The sequence below is a fragment of the Schistocerca americana genome, chromosome 5 (genome assembly GCF_021461395.2).
Source record: "Schistocerca americana isolate TAMUIC-IGC-003095 chromosome 5, iqSchAmer2.1, whole genome shotgun sequence".
NCBI lineage: Eukaryota > Metazoa > Arthropoda > Insecta > Orthoptera > Acrididae > Schistocerca > Schistocerca americana.
In genome coordinates, this window is record NC_060123.1 from 557579873 (window position 1) to 557606583 (window position 26711).

Sequence of the window (26711 nt, forward strand, 5' to 3'; positions counted from 1 at the left end):
ATATAAAATGAAAGTTAATTCTTGGAAAGAAGAAAACAGTAATCAGCCATTGTTAATAATGCTATTTTTTTTATGCAAATAGCACTGTTACTGGTTTCAAATGGTTTCTTCTTCAGACAGTTATTGAAATTTGTATTACTTACTTGTTTTTTTACAGTCTAACAACTAATTTAAAAGGAGGCACTATTAGCAGTGGCTCGTTGGTGTTTTCTTCTTTGGAAGAATCGACTTGTAAAAACTTTCTTATCAGCACCTAGAACCAGTAAGTTCCCTAGTATGGCGCTTATTAAAGTATTCATTTTCTAATTTGTCTCATTATTTTTTGCGGTGATACGGTGGGTTGCGTAAGTAAGTAATCTCAATTTAGTATCAGATACCATCTCAGTTTTTTGGATACAAATCAGTTACGTACAAATAGAGGTACATTGTTTTTATTTTCCATTCTCCAGACAAACATCACATTTGGAACTTTGACTATTTTCTATTTCCACTCGTCATTTTTTTTATGCTTCCAGCAGTTACAAATGTGAGCATTCTTCTCAGTTTGCAACCAATTGATACAACTGCCATAGGATCGGAGAATAAGTTAACTTTTCCATTTATGTTCATCCTATGTCAGTGACAAGTGAAAATGTGTCTGCAGCAGAGACATGTTTTACTCTAGTGAGCACCTTATTGATCTAAAAAGATGTGAGTGAAAGAAGAGGGGAAAAAATGATAAATTCACTACTTCAAAACCACGAAACTGAATGGAGACGTTATGTCGAGCTGAGTAATCATTGTAACATACCTTGCAGTTGTCGAGGAAATCAGTCACATGTTGTAGCCATGTGATCCACTTTCTACAATAAACTGACCACCAGCACTGCACCCATTTTACTTCTTAATTGCTGTTGCTTGGCCTGTGTTAAATTTTGCTGTGCTGTCAAATGATACTATGTGATTTGTGGTCTTCAGCACTTAGAATGAGTGTGTGTGTGTGTGTGTGTAGTTCGATGTGTGAAGTAGTCTCTCTCTCTCTCTCTCTCTCTCTCTCTCTCTCTCTCACACACACACACACACACACACACACACACACACACACACACATTCTGAGGGTTTAAGACCACAAATCACATAGTATCATATATAGACTTTGGAGTCTCCTCTAATGTACCTGGTGAATAGTAACAGCGATTGCTTGCAATGTGATGGTGATGGCGAGGGGTGGATATGCTGTTAACAAGTATGGTTACTCCACCTTTTGCCCTGTACTCCTGACGTTGGCCTCCTGTGGTAGCCACTACCCTGTAGCACAAGGGTACTAGTGTCCTTAAAATATGCCTTCTCTAAGGCATAAACACATAAGCCTCACTTGTGATAAGAGTCTTAGTTCCTTCTCATGAACCTTGAACTCATTTATGATCCATTGGGGGTACGAAAGCCTTTGATTGGTGAGGCTTCTCTTTCCCCTTGCCCTTGTCTTCTCTTTGGAGTGGAGAGACAGTGATTAATGGTGTTTTTTTTTGGGCTGGATGAATGGTTGTCTCCATACGGTCAAGAAGAATGCTGTCACTGGATCCATCACCTAGTGTCACATGATTCAATGTGTTCTTGGTTTCTGAGCCCTTCTCCGTATAGGAAGGATGATGAAATGTTAACCGAGCGAGGTGGCGCAGTGGTTAGCACACTGGACTCGCATTCGGAAGGACGACGGTTCAATCCCGCGTCCGGCCATCCTGATTTAGGTTTTCCGTGATTTCCCTAAATCTCTCCAGGCAAATGCCAGGATGGTTCCTTTGAAAGGGCACGGCCGACTTCCTTCCCTAATCCGATGAGACCGATGACCTCGCTGTTTGGTCTCTTCCCCCAAACAACCAACCAACCATGAAATGTTATCAATATTCTGTTGATATTTGTACCTCTTGTTTTCATTTATAGTTGTTGACTTCATCATCTTTTGTTGTCTATTTGTTTGAAATGGACTAGTGGTAGGCTCATAATGACCAGACTGACTAATTACATTTCAGCTTGCAAGTTGTTCTTTCTTGTTGCTAACTGTTTTAACTAATACGTAAAATACAGGAAAGCACACTATTCCCCTTTAGCGGACTGATGAGTTGAGCACAGACACATGTAACAGAAAGTAGCATTCACACTAGCTTTTGAGGTCTTGCTCTTTTACTGACAAATGTATGCACATTAATAGCCCATGTAACATTCTGAGTCCTCCCACACCATTAGTACGAGAGTAGTAGCAAACAGATCAGGGAATCGCTACACCATGCATAGGCTGATACCAAACACTGGATGTGGAGTGGTGCTGTGAGTGGTGAGCGTGGCTTGCTGATAAATGGCATTGCATTATGCTAAGTGATGAGTCGGGGTTGTTCACTACCCCAGATGGACATCGTCAGTGAATGAGTGGTGACCTGGGGAGAGATCCCTTTCTTCCAGTGTTTTGGAGATGTGTGGGAACTCTGACAGTCCAATAGCATGTCATGGACATTCTGCATCATCATGTGTCACCTCCGATGTGAAAGTATTGTGGTAGCATTTTTCAGCAGGGCATTGCTTGTCTGAACATTGCATGGGCATCTGTGGACTGTTTGCCTGATGTTGAGATGCTCCTATGGCCAACAAAATCCCCAGATCTGTACCCAGTAGAACACGTGTGAGATCAGCTCGGACACCAATTCAGTCCCAGTACCAGAACACAGGATATCAAGTACCGTTTAGAGCTGTGGAGAGAGAACTTTATGATATTTTCAGTGGGATCAGTGCATGCATCCAGGCCAGAACAGACAGAATGCCGTACTGGGGCTCAGTCTGTAGCACAGTAGTTGCTCATATGTTTTGTTTTGAAAGCAACCTTCCATTCATATAGTAAGCCAGTCAGTAAGGCTTCCGCTCTCAACTGATACACATGTACAGAGTGGCAAGTTAAGTGTTTAATGTTGTGACTTGGCAAGACAGCCAATCCACAGTGACGGGTAGCCGAAAGGCACGCGTTTAAGCTCACGCAGGCTGGCGTGAGGTCTGGAACAGTTAAAGGATTTGAGTCTAGCAAATAAAGTACGTAGCTGTTGGAATACTTAACTTTAATCCATAATTGGTGAACATCGGTCTGACGGTACATGCATCACAAGATAAATAGCAATTGATAATGGCACCTTGCTAGGTCGTAGCAAATGACGTAGCTGAAAGCCATGCTAACTATCGTCTCAGCAAATGAGAGCGTAATTTGTCAGTGAACCATCACTAGCAAAGTCGGCTGTACAACTGGGGCGAGTGCTAGGACGTCTCTCTAGACCTGCCGTGTGGCGGCACTCGGTCTGCAATCACTGACAATGGCGACACGCGAGTCCGATTTATACTATTGGACCGAGGCCGATTTAAAGGCTACCACCTAGCAAGTGTGGTGTCTGGCAGTGACACCACATTTAACTTTTTATGTGTTTGACACGCAGTATATTTGTTAAATTTTGCAGATGTTTCACTGTTTAGGAGGTTTAATATGGCGTTTTGAAAGTGTAAATTTATTTAGTCTGTAGCGAAATAGTTGCTCACTGAACAGCGAGCTATGTATCTCATTTACACATCAGCGTCCATTGGTTATGCGTCGGGAAGGTAGCAAGTTGCATATCTAGGATTTTCTGCTTTTATAGTTCACTTCTTCAGTTAGTCTTACTAGGTTGGCTAGGAAGTGTGCATGCTGTTTGCAGACACAGGAAGAGTTGGCCACAGTTCACCAACAGCTGGACGTGCTCTTGGCTACGATCAGTCACCTTCAGGCTGCTACTTCGGGGTGTAGCGGTGGCGGAGCATCTGGCGCATCACATGGGACACCTCAGGTGTCCCTTGTTTTGCCCACGGGATCTGGTTCTGAGGCACGTCCTAGTGCACCCAACACGGTGGATCCGCCGTCACAGCAGGATGGGTGGCCGGGTGATAATGTATCGCTTGAGGCAGAGTACCAATGTGGAGACTGGTCACCTGGCCTCACCTATTCACCCTGTGAGTGGACAGGTAGCCACTCCTTCAGCAGGGTCTCAGCAGACACACAAGGGGAGGAGTTTGCTAGTTATTGGGAGCTCCAATGTTAGGCGCATTGTGGAGCCCCTTAGGCAGACAGCATTCAGGGCTGGAAAGAAAGCCAATGTGCACTCAGAATGTCTTCCGGGAGGCCTCATCTGAGATATGGAGGTGGCCTTGTCTGTGGCTGTTGAGTGTGCAGGATGCAGTCATCTACATGTTGTGGCTCATGTCAGGGACCAATGACGCCTGTCGCACAAGATCTGAGGCGATCCTGAGTTCACGCAAGCAGCTGGCGGAGTTGGTGAAGACTGCTGGCTTCATGTGTAGGGTTCAAACAGAGCTCATAATTTGCAGCATCATTCCCAGAGTTGACTGGGGTCCTTTGGTTTGGAGCCGAGTGGAGGGTCTCAACCAAAGGCTTCGTTGAGGCTGTGATGGTCTTGGCTGCAGACTTCTAGACCTGTGTTATCTGTGGGGATTTGTAGGACTCCCCTTGATAGGTCAGGGATGCACTACATGCAGGAAGCAGCCACTCAGGTAACAGAGTACTCGTGGAGTGCACATAGGCCACTTTAGGCTAGGCAGTAGTTTGAGGTGCCTCGATGAACACTCACCAGTCGATATGCAGTCTCCTGAGAGAGAGCAATACCAAACTAATATTCCAACATCTCCATAATTTAACCCTCTTCTGATACTGTATACACGACAGTGTGTTCTAATTGTGCCCTGGTAAGTGTTAATAAAGGATATTTGTTTGGAGGAAACAGGGACTTGCCTGCAGAGATGTTACATAAACCACTGGTCATAGGTGAGCTAGCTATTGTTTCCCTATGGTCTCTCCTTTGTGATGCTGAGTAAATGGCAGATGCAACCCCGAGCAGTAAATATATTTGTGAACCGTAATTTAACATTCAGGATATTTGGTGGGTAGCCTCAGATTCTTTTAGTGGTTCAGCTTCACTCTGTGCTCTTTCCAGTCTCCTCGTTGCAAATCACTTCAGTTCATTGAATAAAGGCTGAATATTAATCATTTTAATGTTTTTCCATAATAATTCACTACAGTTCCATAACCTTTTCTGGCCTACTACCATAGATTTTAGTGATATAATAGTGTACACAAATACACAATTAATATTACAAGCCTGCAGAACACATTCGATAATCATTTTGTTTTAGAGTCTGCATCATTTTGTTATTTCCATCTTTCTGACACTCTGTAGTATTTCATCTCGTGCCCGATCCCCATTATTTTATGAAGCACAGTGTAAGTCAGCCATCTTTTGCATTATAAAAAAATGTGATTAGATCCTCTGATGTGCACTTGCCAACTTTATGAGGAACTGTTTGTGCAGTTTAGTGTGCAACATTTGGGTAAACTGATTTTTCCTTCACTATTTGTATTCACATTGGTTTTGTTCATTGTATGAAAAACTATCAACATATGTTTTCTTTCCTTTTTCCAGAATGAAGATGACTTGCCGTATGAAGAAGAAATTCTTCGTAATCCCTTTTCAGTTAAGCACTGGCTGCGTTACATTGAACATAAGAAAGGAAGCCCAAAACAGACTGTCAATATAATTTTTGAAAGGGCTCTGAAAGAATTGCCCGGGAGGTAAGGAATGCAGTATTTATTTCATTGTCGAGACTGCCAAGATTTTTTTTGTCCCTACTCATTAATTTTGCTGTAAAGTGTATCATCAGTTCCATTGTGAACGCTTGGTGATTAGCATGTGTGTATGTCCATGCCCCACTCCTACACTCTTGATGCCTTCCAACAAGCACTAATAATGTATGCCGAGGCTGACATTGTGTGTTACTGTATTTTATCTATATTGCTTTCTCATTCTTGGAATACTTAGGTTTGTTTTATAAGTAAAATGGTTAAAATACATCTTTACAAAACACATTTGTATCAAATGGAGAATTAACTTATGAAAATAGTATATTTATGAGGAGACAGAATGACTGGCTAGTGCTTACATTCAGAAGTCCTTTACTACCAAAAGACAAATCTGAAAGGTAAAAAGAACTATTTGTAGTTTTTGGAACAGTTAATTTCTTCCTCAGAGGGGAAAGAGGGAGTTTTGGAAGGGCAGATCACTCAGACCTCATGTAGAGTGGCCCACATACGTGAGGATGAATGGAGAAACTCAGTATTGGAGAGGGGAATGTCAAGTCCCACAATGTTGGGTCTAAATTTTGCTGATGACACTTATAAAGGGCTGAAACTCAAGCATGCTGCACATAATCCAGATGATAGTTGAACAGGTGCAGATGGGTTCACAGCAAACAGTTTGAGTTGTCACGTCGCAAAAGCTCACATTATGCAATTTAAAATAAATAGAAGTGTCATGGTACCAAAAAGAGATATTAATGATTATGTACTAAATTAAACACTCTGTGTAGAATTTCTCAGGATAAAGCTGGATACAAAGATAAAATTAGTTCAACACACAGATAAGTGAATAAAGAACTCAATTTACCAAGTTGTGGATGTATAAACCCAAAGATAAGGGTATCTGCTTGTTTTGAATATTTTGAAGCCCTGTTGTTTTATCAAAATATCTTCAGGGATAATGCGACTAAAGTTAATAAAGTGAGCAGTAAAAATATTGTGTAAGGTAGATAACAAAATATTTTGCAGAGGTATGTTCAAGAAACTTAGAATTGTTGCACTCACTTCCTGAATCTAATTTGTTGCTAGAACTAAAAATCATTTGAATTTATTTTACACAACCACTCTACAAGACATGAATATTTTTAATGCTCATTTTTCCACCTTGCTTAGAGCTCAGATAGTCTGTTGTATTCTGGAGTGAAGGTTTTCGAAAAGCTCCCAGTAAACATATGACAATGAATTTTGAATCCTTACAGTTCAAAAGAATTTTAAAAATATTTTATTAGCCATTACTTTTACAATATATCTTAGTATCTAGATATAAGGTGTGAAGATTTCAGTTTGCTGCATGACACATGCATGAACCTCTGTTAATACTGCTTATAGATGACTGCTTTCACATGACAAACATCAGTACAATCCTGTAAATATTAAGCTATCAGTATGAGAGAAATTGCAGTTATTTAACTTGACTGAAAAAGTATCAGTTTGTTATAGTGGGTTTCTTGTTAATATTACTGTGTTAATTAAATTTAACACAGTACAGACTTATTCCATTTCCCCAAAGGTTGTCCTTCCTAATGCACTCTGCAGAAGGTGATACATGTTTGAAGGAGTGAATGTTTGAGTGACTGATATGCTGAAAATATTTGCATTCATTTTTCTTTTTGATTTGTTTTCTGGTGTGATGAATAATACTGAGTGAAACATGTACTTTCTGATCAATTTTTTATTGTCTCCAAGTACACAAAAGTTTTGGTTTTTTCCTTTTGCAGTACGGTGTGGGTCACTTTGCTGATTCATCACTTTTCACATAATATTAAAATGATGAGATAGAAAAAGTGGGTTTTCTGACAACAAATTGTACACTTGTTGCTATGATTTCTTTGCAGAGTGCTTTCCAGATTTATGTGTATCATATATTGATACACGATCTTTTATGTTTTGCTTTTCAGCTATAAATTATGGTACAATTACTTGAAACTTCGCAGGCGGCAGGTGAAGGGAAGGTGCATCACTGATCCAGCATATGAAGATGTCAATAATGCATTTGAACGGTCTCTTGTTTTTATGCACAAGGTGATGTAAATTCCAATTGTATATGTTTTATTTACAAAACAAAGGAAGCATTTCTGACATTTTGTTGTTTAGTTAACAGAGTTGTTCTAAAGATTCCTAAAGTAATTTTCTTCGGGCTTCATTACATGCTATCAGCAACTTCACTATTGCTTCTTACCCACAATTTTAAGCACTACATTTGTAATTTCATGTAGAGACAAAGCTTGTTGCTCTTTATTTTATTAATGAGGCAATCATCAGGAAAACAGCAGAGTAAAATAACTAAATTTTTTTCAGTGCAGGGCGGAGGAACTGATATTTAAAAGAATTGAAAAGTAAGGAACATTGAAACAAATGCCGAGTAGGTAATACTAACCAGTTGATCATGGCAGATTGGGCCAAAGATGTAGATTGTATATGGTAGAGACTAATAGGGTAAAGTTTAACAGACTCATTATTAACAATTGATAAATTGCTGTGGATAAGATTAGAAAAGACAAAGACAAGACAAAGGTTTTGGTGAGGTAGTTGGTAGCATTAGAAAAAAAATCAAGAAAAAGAAAAATGTTGTGTACACTAACAGTTAACTGTGATTTGACAGAAGAATTATTATCATTATAAAATAAATAAATGCTATGCGTGAGTATGATAGCAGTATCTGTCTAACATGATATGTTTCGTAATATTTTGGAAAGTAAGGGAGAAAGATCATTAAAATTAAGCTTTGCTTTGGCCACAAAATGTGCTTGAACAGCCCAGATGGAAGAATTCTATCAACAGAAGACAGACAGAGACAGACCTTTACTTCACAGCCCAGCATATACACACATCGAAAAAAGTTTTGTATCACCCCGGTTCTCAGAACTCCTGAAGATAGAAGTTGACTGCGGATATTGTATCATAGACACAGTCCCTTTGACTGTTCAGAGATGTCACTAAACCCTCCCAAAGATGTAAACAACCATGCATGAGCAGCACTTATTAGATGGAGGGGGGTCCGACAGCCGATCAATTCCAGTCATTCCACCAGGAAGAAGGTACACGGCTCATGTTGTCTGTAGTTCAACCATGCCTAGACGGTCAATACCGTGGTTTGATCACATCTGCCTTGTTACTTTGTGCCAGGAAGGGCTCTCAACAGGAGAAGTGTCACGGCATCTCGGAGTGAACCAAAGTGATGCTGTTCGGGCATAGAGGAGATACAGAGAGTCAGGAACTATTGATGACATGCCTCGCTCAGGCTGCCCAAGGGCTTCAACTGCAGTGGATGACCTCTACCTGTGGATTATGGCTTGGAGGAACCCTGACAGAAGTGCCACAATGTTGAATAATGCTTTTCGTGCAGTCACAGGACGTCGTATTATGACTCAAACTGTGCACAGTAGGCTGCATGATGTGCAACTTCATTCCCGATGTCCATGGTGAGGTCCATCTTTGCAACCATGACACCATGCAGTGCGGGAGTTATGGGTTCAACAACATGCAGAATGGACCATTCAGGATTAGCATCACATTCTGTTCACCGATGAGTGTCGTATATGCCTTCAACCAGACAATCGTCGGAGACGTGTTTGGAGGCAACCTGCTCTGGCTGAACTCCTTAGACACACTGTCCAGCGAGTGCAGCAAGGTGGAGGTTCTCTGCTGTTTTGCAGTGGCATTATGTGGGGCCGACGTACGCTACTGGTGGTCATGGAAGGCGCTGTAACGGCTGTACGATACGTGAATGCCATCTTCCGACTGATAGTGCAACCATATTGGCAGCATATTGGCGAAGCATTTGTCTTCATGGATGACAATTTGCGCCCCCATAGTGCACATCTTGTGAATGACTTCCTTCAGAATAACGACATAGCTCGACTAGAGTGGCCAGCTTGTTCTCCAGATATGAACCCTATCGAACATGCCTGGGATAGATTGAAAAGGTCTGTGTATGGATGACGTGACCCACCAACCACTCTGAGGGATCTACGCCGAGTCGTCATTGAGGAGTGGGACAATTTGGACCAACAGTTCCTTGATGAACTTGTGGATAGTCTGCCATGATGAATACAGGCATGCATCAATGCAAGAGGACGTGCTACTGGGTATTAGAGGTACCGGTGTGTGCGGCAATCTGGACCACCACCTCTGAAGGTCTCGCTGTATGTTGGTACAACACGCAATATGTGGTTTTCATGAGCAATAAAAAGGACGGAAATGATGTTATGTTGATCTCTATCCCAATTTTCTGTACAGGTTATGGAGCTTTCGGAACTGAGGTGATGTAAAACTCTTTTTGTTGTGTGTATTTGGGAAGTTCATATCTGCTTGCATTGAACTGTAGAATACGAGATTTCATCTATAGTTACCTCCATAGTGTCAACATATTTCCAGAATGTTTCTTACACCTTTTGTTTTTCAGTAGTGTACACTGACAACATTCAGAGGTAACTGTCACGAGTGAGTTGCTTGTAAGTTGTTAGTTCACACCTGGTATATTTGATATGCCCTTGTGTCCCACAGTGCCTGAATTTAGAAGGATCCCATAGTTTACAATCCTCTCCGGGGATCCCTTTCATTGCAGCCATTGCTTATGATACTGTAGACTCCAGAACAATTGTTTTGTCACACTATGTTCATTGCAGTAGTGTCATAAGTAATGTGCCCTCATGAATTTGCTTGTTCACTATGTTGTTTAAGGGTCTGTTAGTCTGTTTTTGTTTTCTATTCAAATAATTACTGTTCATAAAAGTTGTGTGTAATACTTGTGTCCTGCTGCTCTGTAAATTACTTTATTATTTCTGTTGGGCAGGGGGGGGGGGGGGGGGAGGTGATGAATACAAAATTTGACTCTCAGTTTTATCGAGTTCAGTGCCTAGCCCCTCAGTACTCTTATCTTGTTATGCATTTATTGAATTGATCAGAATCCATTTGTCTTTGTTTGTCATTCCAGTTATGGTTGAAGGAAGGATGATATGTTATTAACTTGTTTAGAATTTTGTGTAGTATTGTTCTTACAAAAAAATGGTTGAAGTACAGTAATAATTTCGTCGCCAATAAAACCAGGCTTAGATGATAACTGCTATTTGTTAGAACCTCAAATACATATAAAATCAACCCCAAGCACAAGTGATTTTAATTACCACCACCAAATTAGGTGATGCACTGTTGAGGGCGCTGAAATATTCAGTTATTTTCATTTGAGAAAGTGCTTTATCTGTTATAAATCCAATGTTGTAAGTTTTCTGTGCTTATAATCAGGAAGAAAAAAGTTAATCTGACATTTTCCTTTGGATGTTATCAATAGTAAGTGAGGTTGGTTCTGCAGTCGCTTCAATTTTTTAAGTAGACATTGTTTTTTTTCCCTTGTATGTGATGTTGGACTGTTATAAGGTATCTTTCTTGCCTTTTGAAAATTACAATCTTGTGTCATCACAGCAATTAATTAGTTTCTCGTTGTGGGGACCACCATGTATTTGTAAATGGTCTCCATGATAGAGTTTTCCTTCACAATGGTTTTATGTGTACAGAACAAAGTAAAATCACCAAGGTTTCTCAGTTGCACTCTTTCATATGTGAACAGTTGTGCACCATCACTCTTAGACAAACAGTGTCATGAAAGCTTCATTCATCAAAATAAAGTTATCCACTTGAACCAGTATAGTGTAGTCAAGCCTTGGTCTCCAATGGTACTGTTTGTTGTCCATGTTTCCCTTATATATAAGTATTCCAGAAAAGACTTCCTAGCACTTAAATTTGTATTAGATGTTAATATATTTCTGTTCTGTGTGATTGACTGATCTGGCTTTGTAACATTAACCAAAATGGCCTTGTCGTGGTGGTACTGTGAATGGCTGAAAGCAACGGGAAACTACAGCTGTAATTTTTCCCAATGACATGCAGCTTTACTGTATGCTAAAATGATGATGGCACCCTCTTGGGTAAAATATTCCAGAGATAAAATAGTTCCCTGTTCAGACCTCTGGGTGGGGACTACCCAGGAGGACATCATTGTCAGGAGAAACAAAACTGATGTTCTACAGACTGGAGCATGGAATGTCAGACTCCTCAATTGGGCAGGTAGGTTAGAAAATTTAAAAAGGGAAATGGATAGATTAAAGTTAGAGATAGTAGGAATTAGTGAAGTACAGTGGCAGAAAGAACATGATTTGTGGCCAGGTGGATACAGGATTATAAATACAAAATCAAATAGGGGTGATGCAGGAGTAGGTTTAATCATGAATAAAAAAATTAAAAAAAATAGGAACGTGGATAAGCTACTATGAACAGATGTTGAATGCATTATTGTAGCCAAGATAGACATGAAGCCCACACCCACCAGAGTAGTACAAGTTCATATGCCAACTAACTCCACAGATGATTAGGAGCTTGAGGAAATGTATGATGAGATAAAAGAAATTATGCAGATAGTTAAGGGAGATGAAAATTTAATAGTCATGGGGTACTGGAATTAAATAGCAAGAAAAGGAAGAGAAGGAAAAGTTGTAGGTGAATATGGGCTGGGGCAAAGGAATGAAAGAGGAAGCTGCCTGGCAGAATTTTGCACAGAGGATAGCTAACGCTTTAAGAATCAAGACAGATGGTTGCTTACGTGGAAGAGACCTGGAGACACTGGAGGGTTTCAGATTGATTATGTAATGGTAAGAATGAGATTTCAGAACCAGGTTTTAAATTGTAAGATGTTTCCAGGGACAGAGGTGGACTCCGACCATAATTTATTGGTTATGAACTGCAGATTAAAACTGAAGAAACTGCAAAAAGGCAGGATTTTAAGGAGATGATGCCTGCATAAATTGAAAGAAATAGAGGTTGTAGAGAGTTTTGGAGATGATGATGAGATGGGAGATATGATACTGCGTGAAGATTTTGACAAAGCACTGAAAGCCGAAACAAGGCCCCAGCAGTTGACAACACTTCATTTAAGCTATTGATAGCCTTGGGAGAACCAGCCATGACAAATTTTTTGCATCTGGTGAGCAAGATGTATGAGACTGGCAAAATACCTTCAGACTTCAAGAAGAATATAATATTTCCAATTCCAAAGAAAGCAGATGCTGAAGGTGTCAAAATTACTGGACTATCAGTTTAGTAAGTCACAGTTTCAAAATACTAACACAAATCGTTTACAGAAGAATGGAAAAACTGGTAGAAGTCGACCTTGGGGAAGATCAGTTTGGATTCGGGAGAAATGTAGGAACAAGCAAGGCAGTACTGACCCTATGACTTATCATAAAAGATAGGTTAAGAAAAGGCAAATGTTTGTTTATAGCATTTGTAGACTTAGAGAAAGCTTTTGACAGTGTTGACTGGAATACTCTCTTTCTGAAGGTGGCAGGGGTAAAATACAGGGAGCGAAAGGCTATTTACAATTTGTACAGAAACCAGATGGCAGTTATAAGAGTTGAAGGGCAGAAAAGGAAAGCAGTGGATCAGAAGGGAGTGATGTTATTCAGTCCGTATATTGAGCAAGCAGTAAAGGAAACAAAAGAAAAATTTGGTGTCAGAATTAAAGTCCAGGGAGAAGCATTAAAAACTTTGAGATTTGCCAGTGACATTGTAATTCTGTCAGAGACAGCAAAGGACTTGGAAGAGCAGTTACACGGAATAGACAGTGTCTTGAAAAGAGGATATAAGATGAACATCAGTAAAAGCAAACTGAAGATAGTAGAGTGTAGTAAAATTAAATCAGATGATACTGAGGGAATTAGACGAGGAAATGAGGCAGTTACATTAGTAAATGAGTCTTGCTATTTGGGAAGCAAAATAACTGATGATGGTTGAAGTAGGGAGGATATAAAATGTAGGCTGGCAATGACAGGAAAAGCGTTTTTGAAGAAGAGAAATTTATTAACATTGAGTATAGATTGAAGTGTCAGGAAATCTTTTTTGAAAGTATTTGTGTGTCGTGTATCCATGTTCGGAAGTGAAACATGAACAATAAACAGTTTAAGCAAGAAGAGAGTAAAAGCTTTTGAAATGTGGTGCTACAGCAGTATGCTGAAGATTAGATGGGTAGATCGTGTAACTAATGAGGAGGTACTGAATAGAGTTTGGGAGAAGAGAAATTTGTGGCACAATGTGACTAGAAGAAGGGATCAGTTGGTAGGACACATTCTGAGGCATCAAGGGATCACCAATTTAGTACTGGAGGGAAGTGTGTGTGTGTGTGTGGGGGGGGGGGGGGGGGGGGGGTAAAAATCATAGAGGGAGACCAAGAGATGAATACAGTAAGTAGGTTCAAAAGGATGTAGGTTGCAATAGTTACTCGGAGATGAGGAGGCTTGCGCGGGAAAGAGTAGCATGGAGAGCTGCATCAGACCAGTATTTGGACTGAATACCACAACAACAACAACGTATTTCGGTTTTTCAGGAAACCTTTTCATGGTAATGCAAGTCTTCATTTTATAGTCTCTTTACTTCTGCCATCTTCTTATGACATCGCATATGGAGGACTGGTGTGATGAACTTTTCATAATATGATCAGTTTATGACAGACAGATACATATATTGACCTCCAAGTAGCTTTTTGTAGTGACTTCACTTACATGCTTCATAACTCTCTGACCAAGCAAGGTGGCACAGTGGTCAACATTTGCATTCAGGGGGAAGGTGGTTCAAATGCACCTCCAGCCATTCAGTTTTACGTTTTCCATGATTTTACTAAGCTACTTCAGGCAAATATCAGACTGGTTACTTTGGATGATTTCCTTCCCCATCCTTAAAAAAAACAACCCGAGCTTGTGCTCCATCTCAAATAATCTTGTTGTCAACAGGATGTTAAACCCTAATCCTCCTTCCTTTATAACTCTTGTCAGTTTGTCTGACAGGCATATGTACCTTGTCATCAGCGTATCTATTAGTAACATCTTCTTTACCTACATACATGTAAAGTGAGCTAATACAATTTGTCTTCTGTCTTTATACTTACATAGTTGCATATCAGTGATCATGGACCCTGTGGAATACACACTGACCTTACAGTGTTCCTCCATACACAGTGATTTTGTGCACTTTAGATCCAGTTCGTGTGGACACACAGCTGCTGAAGTTCCTTCTCCAGTTCATCCTCCTGTGACTTCTGTGGTCTTCCAGTTGGATGAGTACCATCAGGTTTTGCCACAACCACAGCTTTGGTCTGGAAAGTATGTGACTTCCCAGCAATGTATATGGACAGGCCTTCTTCTTCTTTTCTTCTTCTTCTTTTTTCCCCATTAGGTCGCGCAGTTCTTGGTTCTTTGTACAGCTCTCTTCACACATTAGCCCAAAGATCTTTCTCATGATTTTGTATTAAAAAATCGGCACGCTCTCTTCATTTTTTGGTAGTGACTAAGGTTTCTGTCCCATCATTAACAATATGTTGATTAATTCCTTGTTTTAATTTATTATGTCTGTTGAACCTGTACCAAGGAATTTAAAATTTTCTCCTTCAGTTTCTGCTATCTCTTCATCTTACTCTGTTATGGCTGCAGTGTCGTCTGCATATCCCCATAACTGTGTTCTTCCATTTAGCTTCACCTCTTTCCCTGCTCTCTTTATTTCCTGAATTACTTTCTCCAGGATCAAATTAAAAAGCAATAGTGAAATGACATCACCTTGTCACCTACTTAACAGAGACATATCTCAGTGCTCGCTATAATTCCTGTTGCTGTTCTTTTTATGCAATGGGCTAATGGTATCCAGCTTTCAGTCTTTTGGGTTCACATCCTTTCTCCACAAGTCACTTATGAGATTGTATGTCTATTCCTCAAATGTTTCACCTCCTGCCTTCAGCATCTCTTGGCACCTTATCATTCTTCAGTTTCTTAATGGCTCTTTCTAAGTCCTGCTGAATCACTACAATTTCTTCTTCCTCTACACCCCCTGCAATTCTTCCTTCTGGGAAGACATTCTCAGGATTTTCAGCATTCAGCAAGTCCTTTCTCAAATTGTCATTGAAATATCCCAAAATGGCCTTAATATTTCTGATACCATTGCTTTACACGGTTCTTCCCAGTTCTTCATAAAACTCGCTTTTCGCCCCATAGTACCATTTGTCAGTGCATTTGCATTAACAAGTGTTAATGTACTTATACTTCCCTTGTGGTGACATATGATATCAATTTGCTATCTGCACCGAACCCTTTACTTTCCTTACCAAACGGTCACTCTCTACAAATCCTGTTCCATGCTCATGCCTCTTTGTAGCCTTCATAAAAAGTTAGTGATTTATTCCCATGTAAAATCCCTTCCCCACACCATGCAGTTTCTCGTAATGCAGTGACATCAACATTTTATCCTCCAACTCAGAAACTACAGTTTTGACAGCTCCTGGTCTGTATAGACTTCTAACATTCCATGTGCTGACTTGTAAATCTATGCATCTAATCTTTTTCATCTTATAGCGTTCTATTCCATTCTGAGGCATACTTGCAAGGTTTTTGGTAATGACAAATATCCCCAAGCTGCATTATAGGTGCTGTGCAGGGTTAGACCAGTTGTGGGTCTGTCAGTTTTCTACTCCTGAGCTGGCAGGATTTTTCATTAGTGTTTTCTCCTCTAGGATTATTGGTTTCACCACACCTCAAGGGCTCAACTGCCTCATGCTCCGTGTATGCTATTTTATTTTCTCACTGTATTCAATAAGTGAATGAACAGTCACATGGATGTCTGGAGATGGAGTTACATAACTCTGAATTGATAACTAATTGTACCCAAAAACAACAAAATTAAAGACAGCTAATTAGGACATGTCAAACATACACTATTAATACACACACCCAAATGCATGAGAATTCCATGTGGTGAAATACATTAAAAAACACATGCATGCCATTCAACTCATCTTCCAGAGCCATTTCTGTCTCTGACAGAAATAGATTATTTTTTTTTTTGGGGGGGGGGGGGGGGAGGGGGGATTATAGATCTTTAAGAGGTCAGTTGCATTCCTTCACTTTTATAAATGGGAGTTACTATCACGTGTGTCAGTTTCTCAGGAAATGCACCTTAACCCTTTAACAAGCTATGAAGACTACGCCAAAGGAATGCTACCAACTCTGCTCAATATTTTAGTTCTTTACTTGAAAAGTTACTGCTTTTTATCAACCTAATGATTTTTGTGGTCTCTCCAACAGGTGTCTGGTGGTATAGAATGTGTATTGACTGTCTAAGTAAATCTAACTGACCTGCTTATGACAGTTCTTTGTCATTGTATTATGGTTTTAAGAAAATGACATGGATTTGCTGACTACTCTGTTCAGAGGCTCGATTTGAACCCCATCCCCCATCAAGTATCTTTGGGGTAATTTAGAGCATTGATTGTGTATCCGATCAGTTTGCTCTAAAGTCCATCAATAACTGTTCTTCATGTTTTTAGATTGTAACAATAAAAGGAGGTCCTACATGTTGCCAGTTATGTGGTTGGTGTCTTAAATAGCAGTGCAGCAGTGAATGCATTTTACCGCTGGTAATCACTCCATTTCTTATTCCATTAACATATGGTTCAAAAGAAAGCAACAGACTGTATGGCCTCTGTGAGCACTCTAACCTCCACTTTCTTCTCCTTGGGGCCCTTGTTCAAAGTTTTCAATTTTGGTAACAGAACAGTTTACATGGTGTATTAAACAGTGTTTTATCAACCTTATTCAGCAGCATTTCATGAAGACAATGTCATTTTTCATATAGTAAATAATTGTGAACATCTTCATGAATCTTCCATATTACCTAAACCAACCAGTTACAACCCTAGGGTCTTTTTGTGAACACCTTCACCGTTTTTGTGTATATCATCTTGATGAAAATACTATAAAAGAGAGCAGTACTTAAGAATGTTTTACAAAAGTCGTGTACATGATATTCGTGGAATATTTGGCACTCTTTGAATTCTTCCATCAAGCTAAAGTAGTTATTTCATCCTCCGTACTACTGATTTTGTGTAGCTGTTTCCGTATTGCTTTGTTATGCTAAAGATGGATATTTAGATTATGATAGAGGTCAGATATTTATGACAAATCCTGCAATTGGCTATTATGGAAATATTTCTCTTGTTTATTTATATTAACTTGAATTAATCCACATCTAAGATGAGGTAGACCATTTTGACCAATATGTGCTGTATTTGCAGCATTACTTCACTGTGAAAATTGTGTTCCTTCTTGTTGTATAGATGCCTCGAATATGGCTAGATTATTGCCAGTTCCTGATGGATCAATGTCGCATAACAAGGACACGACAGCTGTTTGACAGGGCATTGCGTGCATTGCCAATTACACAGCACCATCGTGTTTGGCCGTTGTACTTGAAATTCTTGAAGAAATATGACATACATGAAACAGCTGTGAGAGTCTTTAGAAGGTATTTAAAGGTAATCTTTTATGAGCTTGCAATATAAGCATCAAAATGTCAGCTGTAGGGGACTGTAGATACTAAAGTTTTATTTTGTGTTTATAGTTATGTCCAGAAGATACTGAAGATTATATAGAATATCTTACATCAATTGAAAGACTAGATGAGGCAGCTGTGAAGTTAGCTTACATAGTTAATAAAGAAGATTTTGTTTCAAAACATGGAAAATCCAATCATCAACTTTGGAATGAACTTTGTGAATTGATATCTAAAAATCCTGACAAAGTGAGGTAAGTTACAATACATACTTGAACTATTTAATCCTTTCTAAAAACGTTAAACTTATTATTTAACCTTCCAGCCATGGACAGCATGGGTATGTTCATTCAGCAATTTTTGGACAGTTTCACAGGGCCTACAATTATCCCGTCAGACATAATTTCTGTTCTGTTTGAACAACGGAAGTTGCGATTTTCTAGTCGAATACTTCTCTGTTCCTCTGGAATACCATAGGCTGCAGTTTTCCCACCAAATCTTTTTCTGTTGGTCTGGAATATCAGAGGTTGCTATTTCCTGGTGAAAACAGTGGGAATGTTGTTTATCATGTTCTCCAATTACACTCACATTCTTATACATATACCTCCTCATGGCAGCAGTTTTGCACCCATATTTCTGAGTTTGTATGTGGAACCTTGCCTTAAGATATAAAACACTTAGAAAATTTACCACTAAGTTTATCTTGCTTTTATAGTGTTGAATGTGGTTCTCATGTTTCCTACATTATTTATATTGCATGTCAGTGAAAAGGTAAGCTTTTGGTTTTCTTGTTATTGTACCCTTAATACTATTGTAATTATCAGATAAAAATGCCACGCGATTCTGTATGGAAAAATCGGAAAATCACCCACAGTTAGAGGGTTAAGTAGTGTTACAGTTCTCATCTTTGACTTATTATTTTCTCTATACTCCTTTCACAGATTTGACGATAAAATAATTATATCTAGAACTTTCCCATTATTTTATCTTTTAACTTTACAAAAGTCAACAGAGTATGGTAAGATAATTTAGAATCATCGTTGAATGAAATTATAACAATGAAAACAATCAATCTTTGACAAAATAAGTTTATTGTTTAGATAAAAAAGTCTACTCAACAAGTGCCAGCAGAACACACACATACAAGATTGTAATGAGGCAAACTTTTGGAGCCAGTGGCTCCTTCTTCAGGCAGAAGGGTTGAGGGGGAAGGAAGAGGGGTGAAGGAAAACGGCTAGACACATATAGAAAAAGGGGTAGATTTCAGGAAAGTCACCCAGAACTGCGGGTCAGGTGAGACTTACTAGACAGGATGAGAAGGAAAGACTGATTGTTGGGCACTACATCAGACAAGCTTTGAAAACCTGAGAGCTTAAAAGTGGAAGACAGGGTAGTTTGCAAGACAGAGATTACTGCTTAAACATCGTGCATGACTTAATAAAAGTGAAAAGCTAAGTGCATTGTACGTAACAGAGGAGGGGGGGTGGGGGGGGGGGGGCAGCGAAAAATAGACAGGTGAGAAAATGAAAGATTTAGAAAACTGAAAAGGAGTGCAGAAAGGAGTAGTTACCATGAAGAAATGCTGAGATGGAAAAAATTAAGGACATGTTGTAACGCAAGTTCCCACCTGCGGAGTTCTGAGAAACTGGTATCTGTGGGAAGAATACATATGGTGTGTGTGGTGAAACAGTCACTGAGGCCACGATTGTCATGTTGTAGAGCATGCTGTGCAACAGGATAGTGCGTGTTGCCAGTGTACACCGTCTGCCGATGTCCATTCATCCTAATTGATAATTTGGTGGTAGTCATGCCAATGTAAAATGCCAAACAGTGTATACAAAACAGTCGGTATATTACGTGTGTCATTTCATAGGTGGCTCTCCCTTTGATAGTGTGTGTTTTGCCAGTTACAGGACTGGTATGGGTGGTGGTAGGAGGGTACACAGGGCAAATCTTGCAGCGGGGATGGTCACAGAGTAGGAGCCACAGAGTATGGAGATGGGTGCAGAAGGAGCATAGGGTCTGACAAGAATATTGCAGAGATTGGGAGGATGATGAGAAGTTATTCTTGGTGTGGTAGGCAAAATCTCAGACAGATTGGATCTCATTTCAGGGCATGATGTTCGGAAGTCATGGTCTTGTCGAAGTAGCTGATTAATGCATTCCAGACTAAGATAATATGGAGTGACCAGTGATGTGCTCCGAATCTTTTATAATCTTTTATGTGTGTGTTCTGCTGCCACTTGGTGAGTAAATTTTTTTTTTTATCTATCCAATTACTTTATTTTGCCAAAATTTACTGTTTTCGTTGTTATGTTAGTCTATGTGACCATCATTCCTTCATATGTAACGCTCTTGTCAGTCTTTGTTGTCATATGTCTTGTTCAAACTGTCATCTGTTTTCTGCCTTATGTGCTACTCTGTTCTTTTTTTTTTTCTTTATCACCAAGATTAATCAACACCTTACCCCCTACATCTTTTCTAGTACAGATTTCCATGTATGTAGATAAGTCCATTTTTATTTGCTTATAACAATTTCATTGTTATTTACGTAGTTGTATGATTTACTACACTGCCTGGCCTTCTCCAAATCGTCTTTCGCTGATTTATTCGCAAATGTGATAGCTATTTTCTTTTCCACCCTCCACTTAACTTGTTTATACGTAATCCTTTCACATTTTTGTGTGTTTCTTTTTCGCCAAACCACTCCGATTGACTTTTTCTGCCATCTCCTACATTAGTTTAATTGCCAAGCGAAGTAGTTTATATTTTCTCCAGTGAATTTCTCTTTCTGTTTACACAGATCTTAAAATTTTGTCTCTTTTCACTGACTTCTCCCCCACCCCCTCCCACCTCCCGTATCACAGAGTCCACTTTTCTGGTGAGAAATTCTCACCCACTCATTATCTCTTGTTAACCATTATCTGTTCTCATGATTTTTGTATGGATTTTTCTGATTTTTTTCTGAATTTTTTCCTTGCTTTTCTTCCATTTTTCTACCTTTTATCCATCCTCTGCTTATCTTTTTGCCACTCCCACGATTGCTAACTCTCCAAACTGTCCTCTCTTGCCATAATGAATCCCATCACATATTACACATTCGTTCTTTTTGAAAACATGCTTTTGCATTTCCAAAACTAAGGTCCCACATATTGTTTCTTGAAACCTGCTTGTCCCTTGGAGTTACTCCAAAAAGCCTAACTTGAAAGTTCCTGTTTCTGGATATAATCTTACTCTACACCAGGCTCTTTTGCATTTTCAAATACAGCAATCTCTTGCTCTTACCTGTCCAATCTCTGCCCTTTATGCATCATCAACTAATATCCACTCCACCATACTTCTCTCCTTCTACAAAATCCTGCAGTTATCTGCCCCTCGCGTTTCCTTGGATGGTTTCATCCCCAAAGCCAACTTCAAACTGCAACAACATGCCAGATTTCACTTCAAAAAGCTATCCCACCTTCTCCTAAACGAGCTGAACAGTGTTGTTTCCCTTCATGTCCCTCTGTAGCTCCCCAAGCAGCCACACCATCAAACACCACTACTCTCCTACAAACTGAGCTTGGCCAACATCCTTAACATTTCACAGCCTCCCCCACTGCCTCCCAGACCAAGAGTAGCTCATAACCATAAGAACTGCCACAACAGTACAGTGCCCTCAACTTCTCGTCTAAAGCACTCTCTCCTGCTGAATTATCTGTATTATCCAAGGGACTCACTTTCAGCCCTAAACCTGCATTTGATTATGCTTCTTTGGTGAAGGACCTGCTTTCCTTCACACGTAACGTCAACTAGAAATATCACTTTGCAACCAAGTCCCAAAACCTTTCCAACAGCAAACCTGACATTGAACTGTGCCTTGAACAGTTCCAACCAGGATCCCGACTTGATACATCACCGCTACCTCAAAATCATCCCTTGCAGGCCTTCCAAGAATTCCTCACATCCAGCATTGCTTCAGAACCCTTCCTCAGGTCCCTACAACATGACCCTAACCTATCCTCTGCATAACTTTAGGCTCTATGTTCCCTAAAAGCTGATGACTCCATCATTATCCTCCCAGCAAACGATCTACCACTGCAGTACTTGACCAAAAGGAGTATGTTGGCGAAGGTCTACGTCAGCTGTCTGACACCTCTACATACAGTATCTGCAATCAAGATCCCATCCCTCCACAAAACAGCTTCAGAGAACACCATTGGTGATACGATACAGTATTAGTGTGGTCTGGAATGTGTTAATCAGCTACTTTGCCAAGGCCATGACTTCCTAAAATCATGCCCTGAAATGAGATCCAATCTGTCTGAGATTTTGCCCACCACACCAAGAATAACTTCTCATTGCCCTCCCAATCTCCGCAATATTCTTGTCAGACCCTATGCTCCTTCTGCACCCATCTCCATACTCTATGGCTCCTACCCTGTGACCATCCCCACTGCAAGAGTTGCCCTATGTACCCTCCTACCACCAACTATAGCAGTCCTGTAACTGGCAAAACACACACTATCAACGGAGAGTCACATATGAAATGACACATGTAATGTACCAACTGTTTTGTATACACTGTTCAGCCTTTTACATTGGCATGACTACCACCAAATTATCAATTAGGGTGAATGGACATCGGCAGAAGGTGTATACTGGCAATACGCAATATCTTGTTGCACAGCATGCTCTACAACATGACAATCATGACCTCAGTGCCTGTTTCACCACACACACCATATGGGTTCTTCCACCGGACACCAGTTTCTCAGAACTCTGTAGGTGGGAACTAGCGTTACAACATGTCCTTGGTTCTTGCCACTCATCTGGTCTTAATTTACATAAATTTTTTCCACCTCAGTATTTCTTCACAGTAACTACTCTTTTTCTTAACTCCATTTTAGTTTTTTGCATCTTTCATTTTCTCACCTGTCTATTTTTTGCCCCCCCCCCCCCCTTCCTCCCTCCTCTGTTACATACAATGCACTTAGCTTTCCACTCTTATTAACTTGCACATGATATTTAAGCAGTAATCTCTGTCTTGCATATTACCCTGTCTTTCACTTTTAAGCTCTCAGGTTCTCAATGCTTGTCTGGTTTAGTGCCCAACAATCAGTCTTTCCTTCTCATCTGGTCCATTAAGTCTCCCCTGACCTGCGGTTCTGGGTGACTTTCCTGAAGTCTACCCCTTTTCCTAGACATCTTGTTGAGTAGATATTTTTTATCTATCCAATTACCTTATTGCAGGAAATTAGATAGTTTTTAGCTTGATGTCCATAATTGTCTTTCTTCATTGAAGACCATCTTTTAACACACTGATTCTAAACATTCAGCACTGTTGTAAATCATGTTACACTATTTTCTCGTGTCAATTTTACATACAGTAAACACCATTTTAATTCAAAATTGCAAGAATTTTTTTTTTTAAATTGGCTCTGCTACAGAAAAGTTACACTTTCCTTTATTTCATGCCAACATTGTACTTACGTCAAGTTTAGCTGCGAAATACTTGAAAACCGTTTTAGAAACTGATTACATAAAGGATTTACTAGACCAGTTTTATGTACTGTCTTCCTAATTTTATTCTTTTACCACTATTGTGCTTACTAAACACTGTTCTGTGACTTTAAATTATTACTTTAGCATCTTTAGTTATGCATCCACAAACTAAAGAAATAGGACATCTACTAGAATGAACATAAATGTTTTGCATTTGGGCTCATAGGCACTATTTAGGTTATTTGTATAGCCCACATTCTTTAGGTACTTGATGGATGACTTTTGTCATTTTGTTCTTCATCTTCAAAATGGACAATTGTGTAACCTATAGTGAAGATTATTGGTATAAGTTTGTCCAGTAATTTTTCCTTTTCATGAAACAGTCACGAAATAAGTCATAGAATCATACGGCAGATGATAGCATAGAAGAAGTAGATTATTTCTGAATGGTTGATTTCTTCTAAATGGAAAATACTTGGCTGGATTTTCAAATAAGATAGCAAAAACTCAAGCCTTAGTTTCCAAGTCTGAAATTTCACAATTCTTTAACTATGCTGCAAATTCATTGTTCTTGGAGAAGAAAGAGCAGTAGGGAAGAATAACGAAGTTCTCTTATGATTACATCCTTTTACTTAATAACTAATTGCTTCATAAGTAGTTCCTCTTTTGTCTCAATAGCTCACTCAATTGAATGCTACAAATTCCTTGTTGCCCTCAACGGGATTTTATTCTGTTGTCTTTGTATATGTGAAAGATACTAAGTCACACTTTAGTTCAGATTCTGTGTTAAATTGAAACTCATCCTGTCCATGCATTCTTGTTATTATTGGTTGAACAAATTCTTTCCCTGTTGGAGTAAGGTAAAACTTCCAATAGATTAACAATTCTGTTTAAAACCAGAGTTCGGTGTGACTTTCTGTGCCCACCTGTACATTAATTTATTAGGATGATGTAAACTATCTTTAAAAGTCTGTAAGCTGGGGATAAAACAGTTGTTTCCCATATTTCTGTGAGTTTCTGCCATTCTTTGTTGCTTCTGTTTCATCCATTAGTAAATAGAAATTCCTCTTCTGGCTCAACAATATGAGTTCTTTACAATTTGTTTTGTGAGATGAAATTTAGGTTCATTGATTGAAAAGAAACAAATCCCTTTCTGTGATTAACTTTTAAATTTGCAGGTCACTGAATGTGGATGCCATTATCCGAGGAGGATTGCGGAGATATACAGACCAGTTGGGACATTTATGGAATTCCTTAGCTGATTACTATGTTCGCAGTGGTCTATTTGAAAGGGTAAGAATTTAAATATTAGGTAACAAAATGCAAGAAAAAGTTGGAACTATAGGAATTGAAAATTCTAAAATAATATACACTATGTGATCAAAAGTATCCGGACAACCCCAAAAACATATGTTTTTCATGTTAGGTGCACTGTGCTACCACTCCATATCAGCGACCTCAGTAGTCATTAGACATCATGGGAGAACAGAATGGAGCACTCCACGGAACTTACAGACTTTGAGCATGGTCAGATGATTGGGTGTCACTTGTCTCATACATCTGTACACGAGATTTCCACACTCCTAAACATCCCTAGATCCACTGTTTCTGATATGATAGTGAAGTGGAAACGAGAAGGGATGCGTACATCACAAAAGCATACAGGCCAACTTCGTCTGTTGACTGACACAGACTGCCGACAGTTGAAGAGAGTCACAATGTGTAAAAGGTAGACATCTATCGAGACCACCACACGGGAATCAGGATCTACTGCAAGTACTATGACTGTTAGGCAGGAGATGAAAAAACTTGGATTTCATGGTCGAGCGGCTGCTCATAAGTCACACATCTTGCTGGTAAATGCCAAATGACACCTCGTTTGGTGTAAGGTGCGTAAACATTGAATGATTGAACAGTGGAGAAACGTGTAGAGTGACGAATCACGATACACAATGTGGTGATTCGGTGACGGTGTGGGTATGGCGAATGCCTGGTGAACGTTGTCAGCCAGCGTTTTTAGTGTCTTGTTTTTCATGGAGGGGACTTGCACCCCTTTTTGTTTTGCATGGCACTATCACAGCACAGGCCTACATTGATGTTTTAAGTACCTTCTTGCTTCCCACTGTTGAAGAGCAATTCGGGGATGGCGATTGCATCTTTCAACACGATCGAACACCTGTTCATAATGCACTGCCTGTGGTGGAGGGGTTACATGACAATAACATTCCTTTAATGGACTGGCCTGCACAGAGTCCTGACCTGAATCCTATAGAACACCTTTGGTATGTTTTGGAATGCCGACTTCATGCCAGGCCTCATCGGCCGACATCGATACCTCTCCTCAGTGCAGCACTTCGTGAATAATGGGCTGCCATTCCCCAAGAAAGCTTCGAGCACCTGATTGAACATATGCCTGTGAGAGTGGAAGCTGTCATCAAGGCTAAGAGAGGGCCAACACCATATTGACTTCCAGCATTACCGTTGGTGGTCGCCATGAACTTGTAAGTCATTTTCAGCCATGTGTCCAGATACTTTTGAGCACATAGTGTATTGTTGCAAAATCTAACACCTTCAGTTATTTCTCCCATGTGTGTTTTTGAAGAAAGTTGAACCACTTGGAACATAGCTGAGAGAAGAGAAAAAAAGACACTATTATGTTTTAAAAATCTGTTGTGTAACTCCATCTTTGAAACTGAGGATGAATATTTTCAGCGTGTGTCCAATCATATTTTTTGTGTGATTATTGATTGCATGGTTTGAAATTTTGGTTATCCATGTATCAGTGTCAGATTTCCCTTTTTATCTATCCTACCTTGCTTTGTACATAAAGGAATGTGATAACTTTGTGAAACTTACTGCTGTAGGATGCAACTACTGTGATTTGATATCATATTGCTAACTTATATGAGTTACCAGCTCTCAAGAATATTGGGACATGTAGTGTTTCTACTGTGAGCTGTCTGGATTTTGAGTGACGGGAATGCATTACATGTAAACATATATTCAGAGATATGTTGCTGGTTCTGTATTATTGGGGAAAAAAAAAACAGCCGATGAATTTAATTTTGAGTAATTTACTGTTTTTGTGCTGTAGTTTGGAAACATGGTGACAGGGAGAGGTACCCAGGGATGGGAGTGACTTCTTGAAACAATCTATATGATGATTTAGTTTTAA

At 39.6% G+C, this 26711-nt stretch overlaps 1 protein-coding gene across 2 annotated transcripts in view; it reads left to right on the forward strand.

Annotated features, from left to right (window-relative positions):
• The window catches only part of LOC124616025 (pre-mRNA-splicing factor syf1 homolog), a 132451-nt gene that overhangs the window by 37693 nt on the left and 68047 nt on the right, over positions 1-26711 (forward strand). For both annotated transcript variants that reach the window (XM_047144244.1, XM_047144243.1), the window contains 5 exons: positions 5481-5629; positions 7591-7714; positions 17838-18035; positions 18122-18306; positions 24715-24829. In XM_047144244.1, the coding sequence (XP_047000200.1) occupies positions 5481-5629; positions 7591-7714; positions 17838-18035; positions 18122-18306; positions 24715-24829 (771 nt within the window). The remainder of the gene's footprint in view (positions 1-5480; positions 5630-7590; positions 7715-17837; positions 18036-18121; positions 18307-24714; positions 24830-26711) is intronic.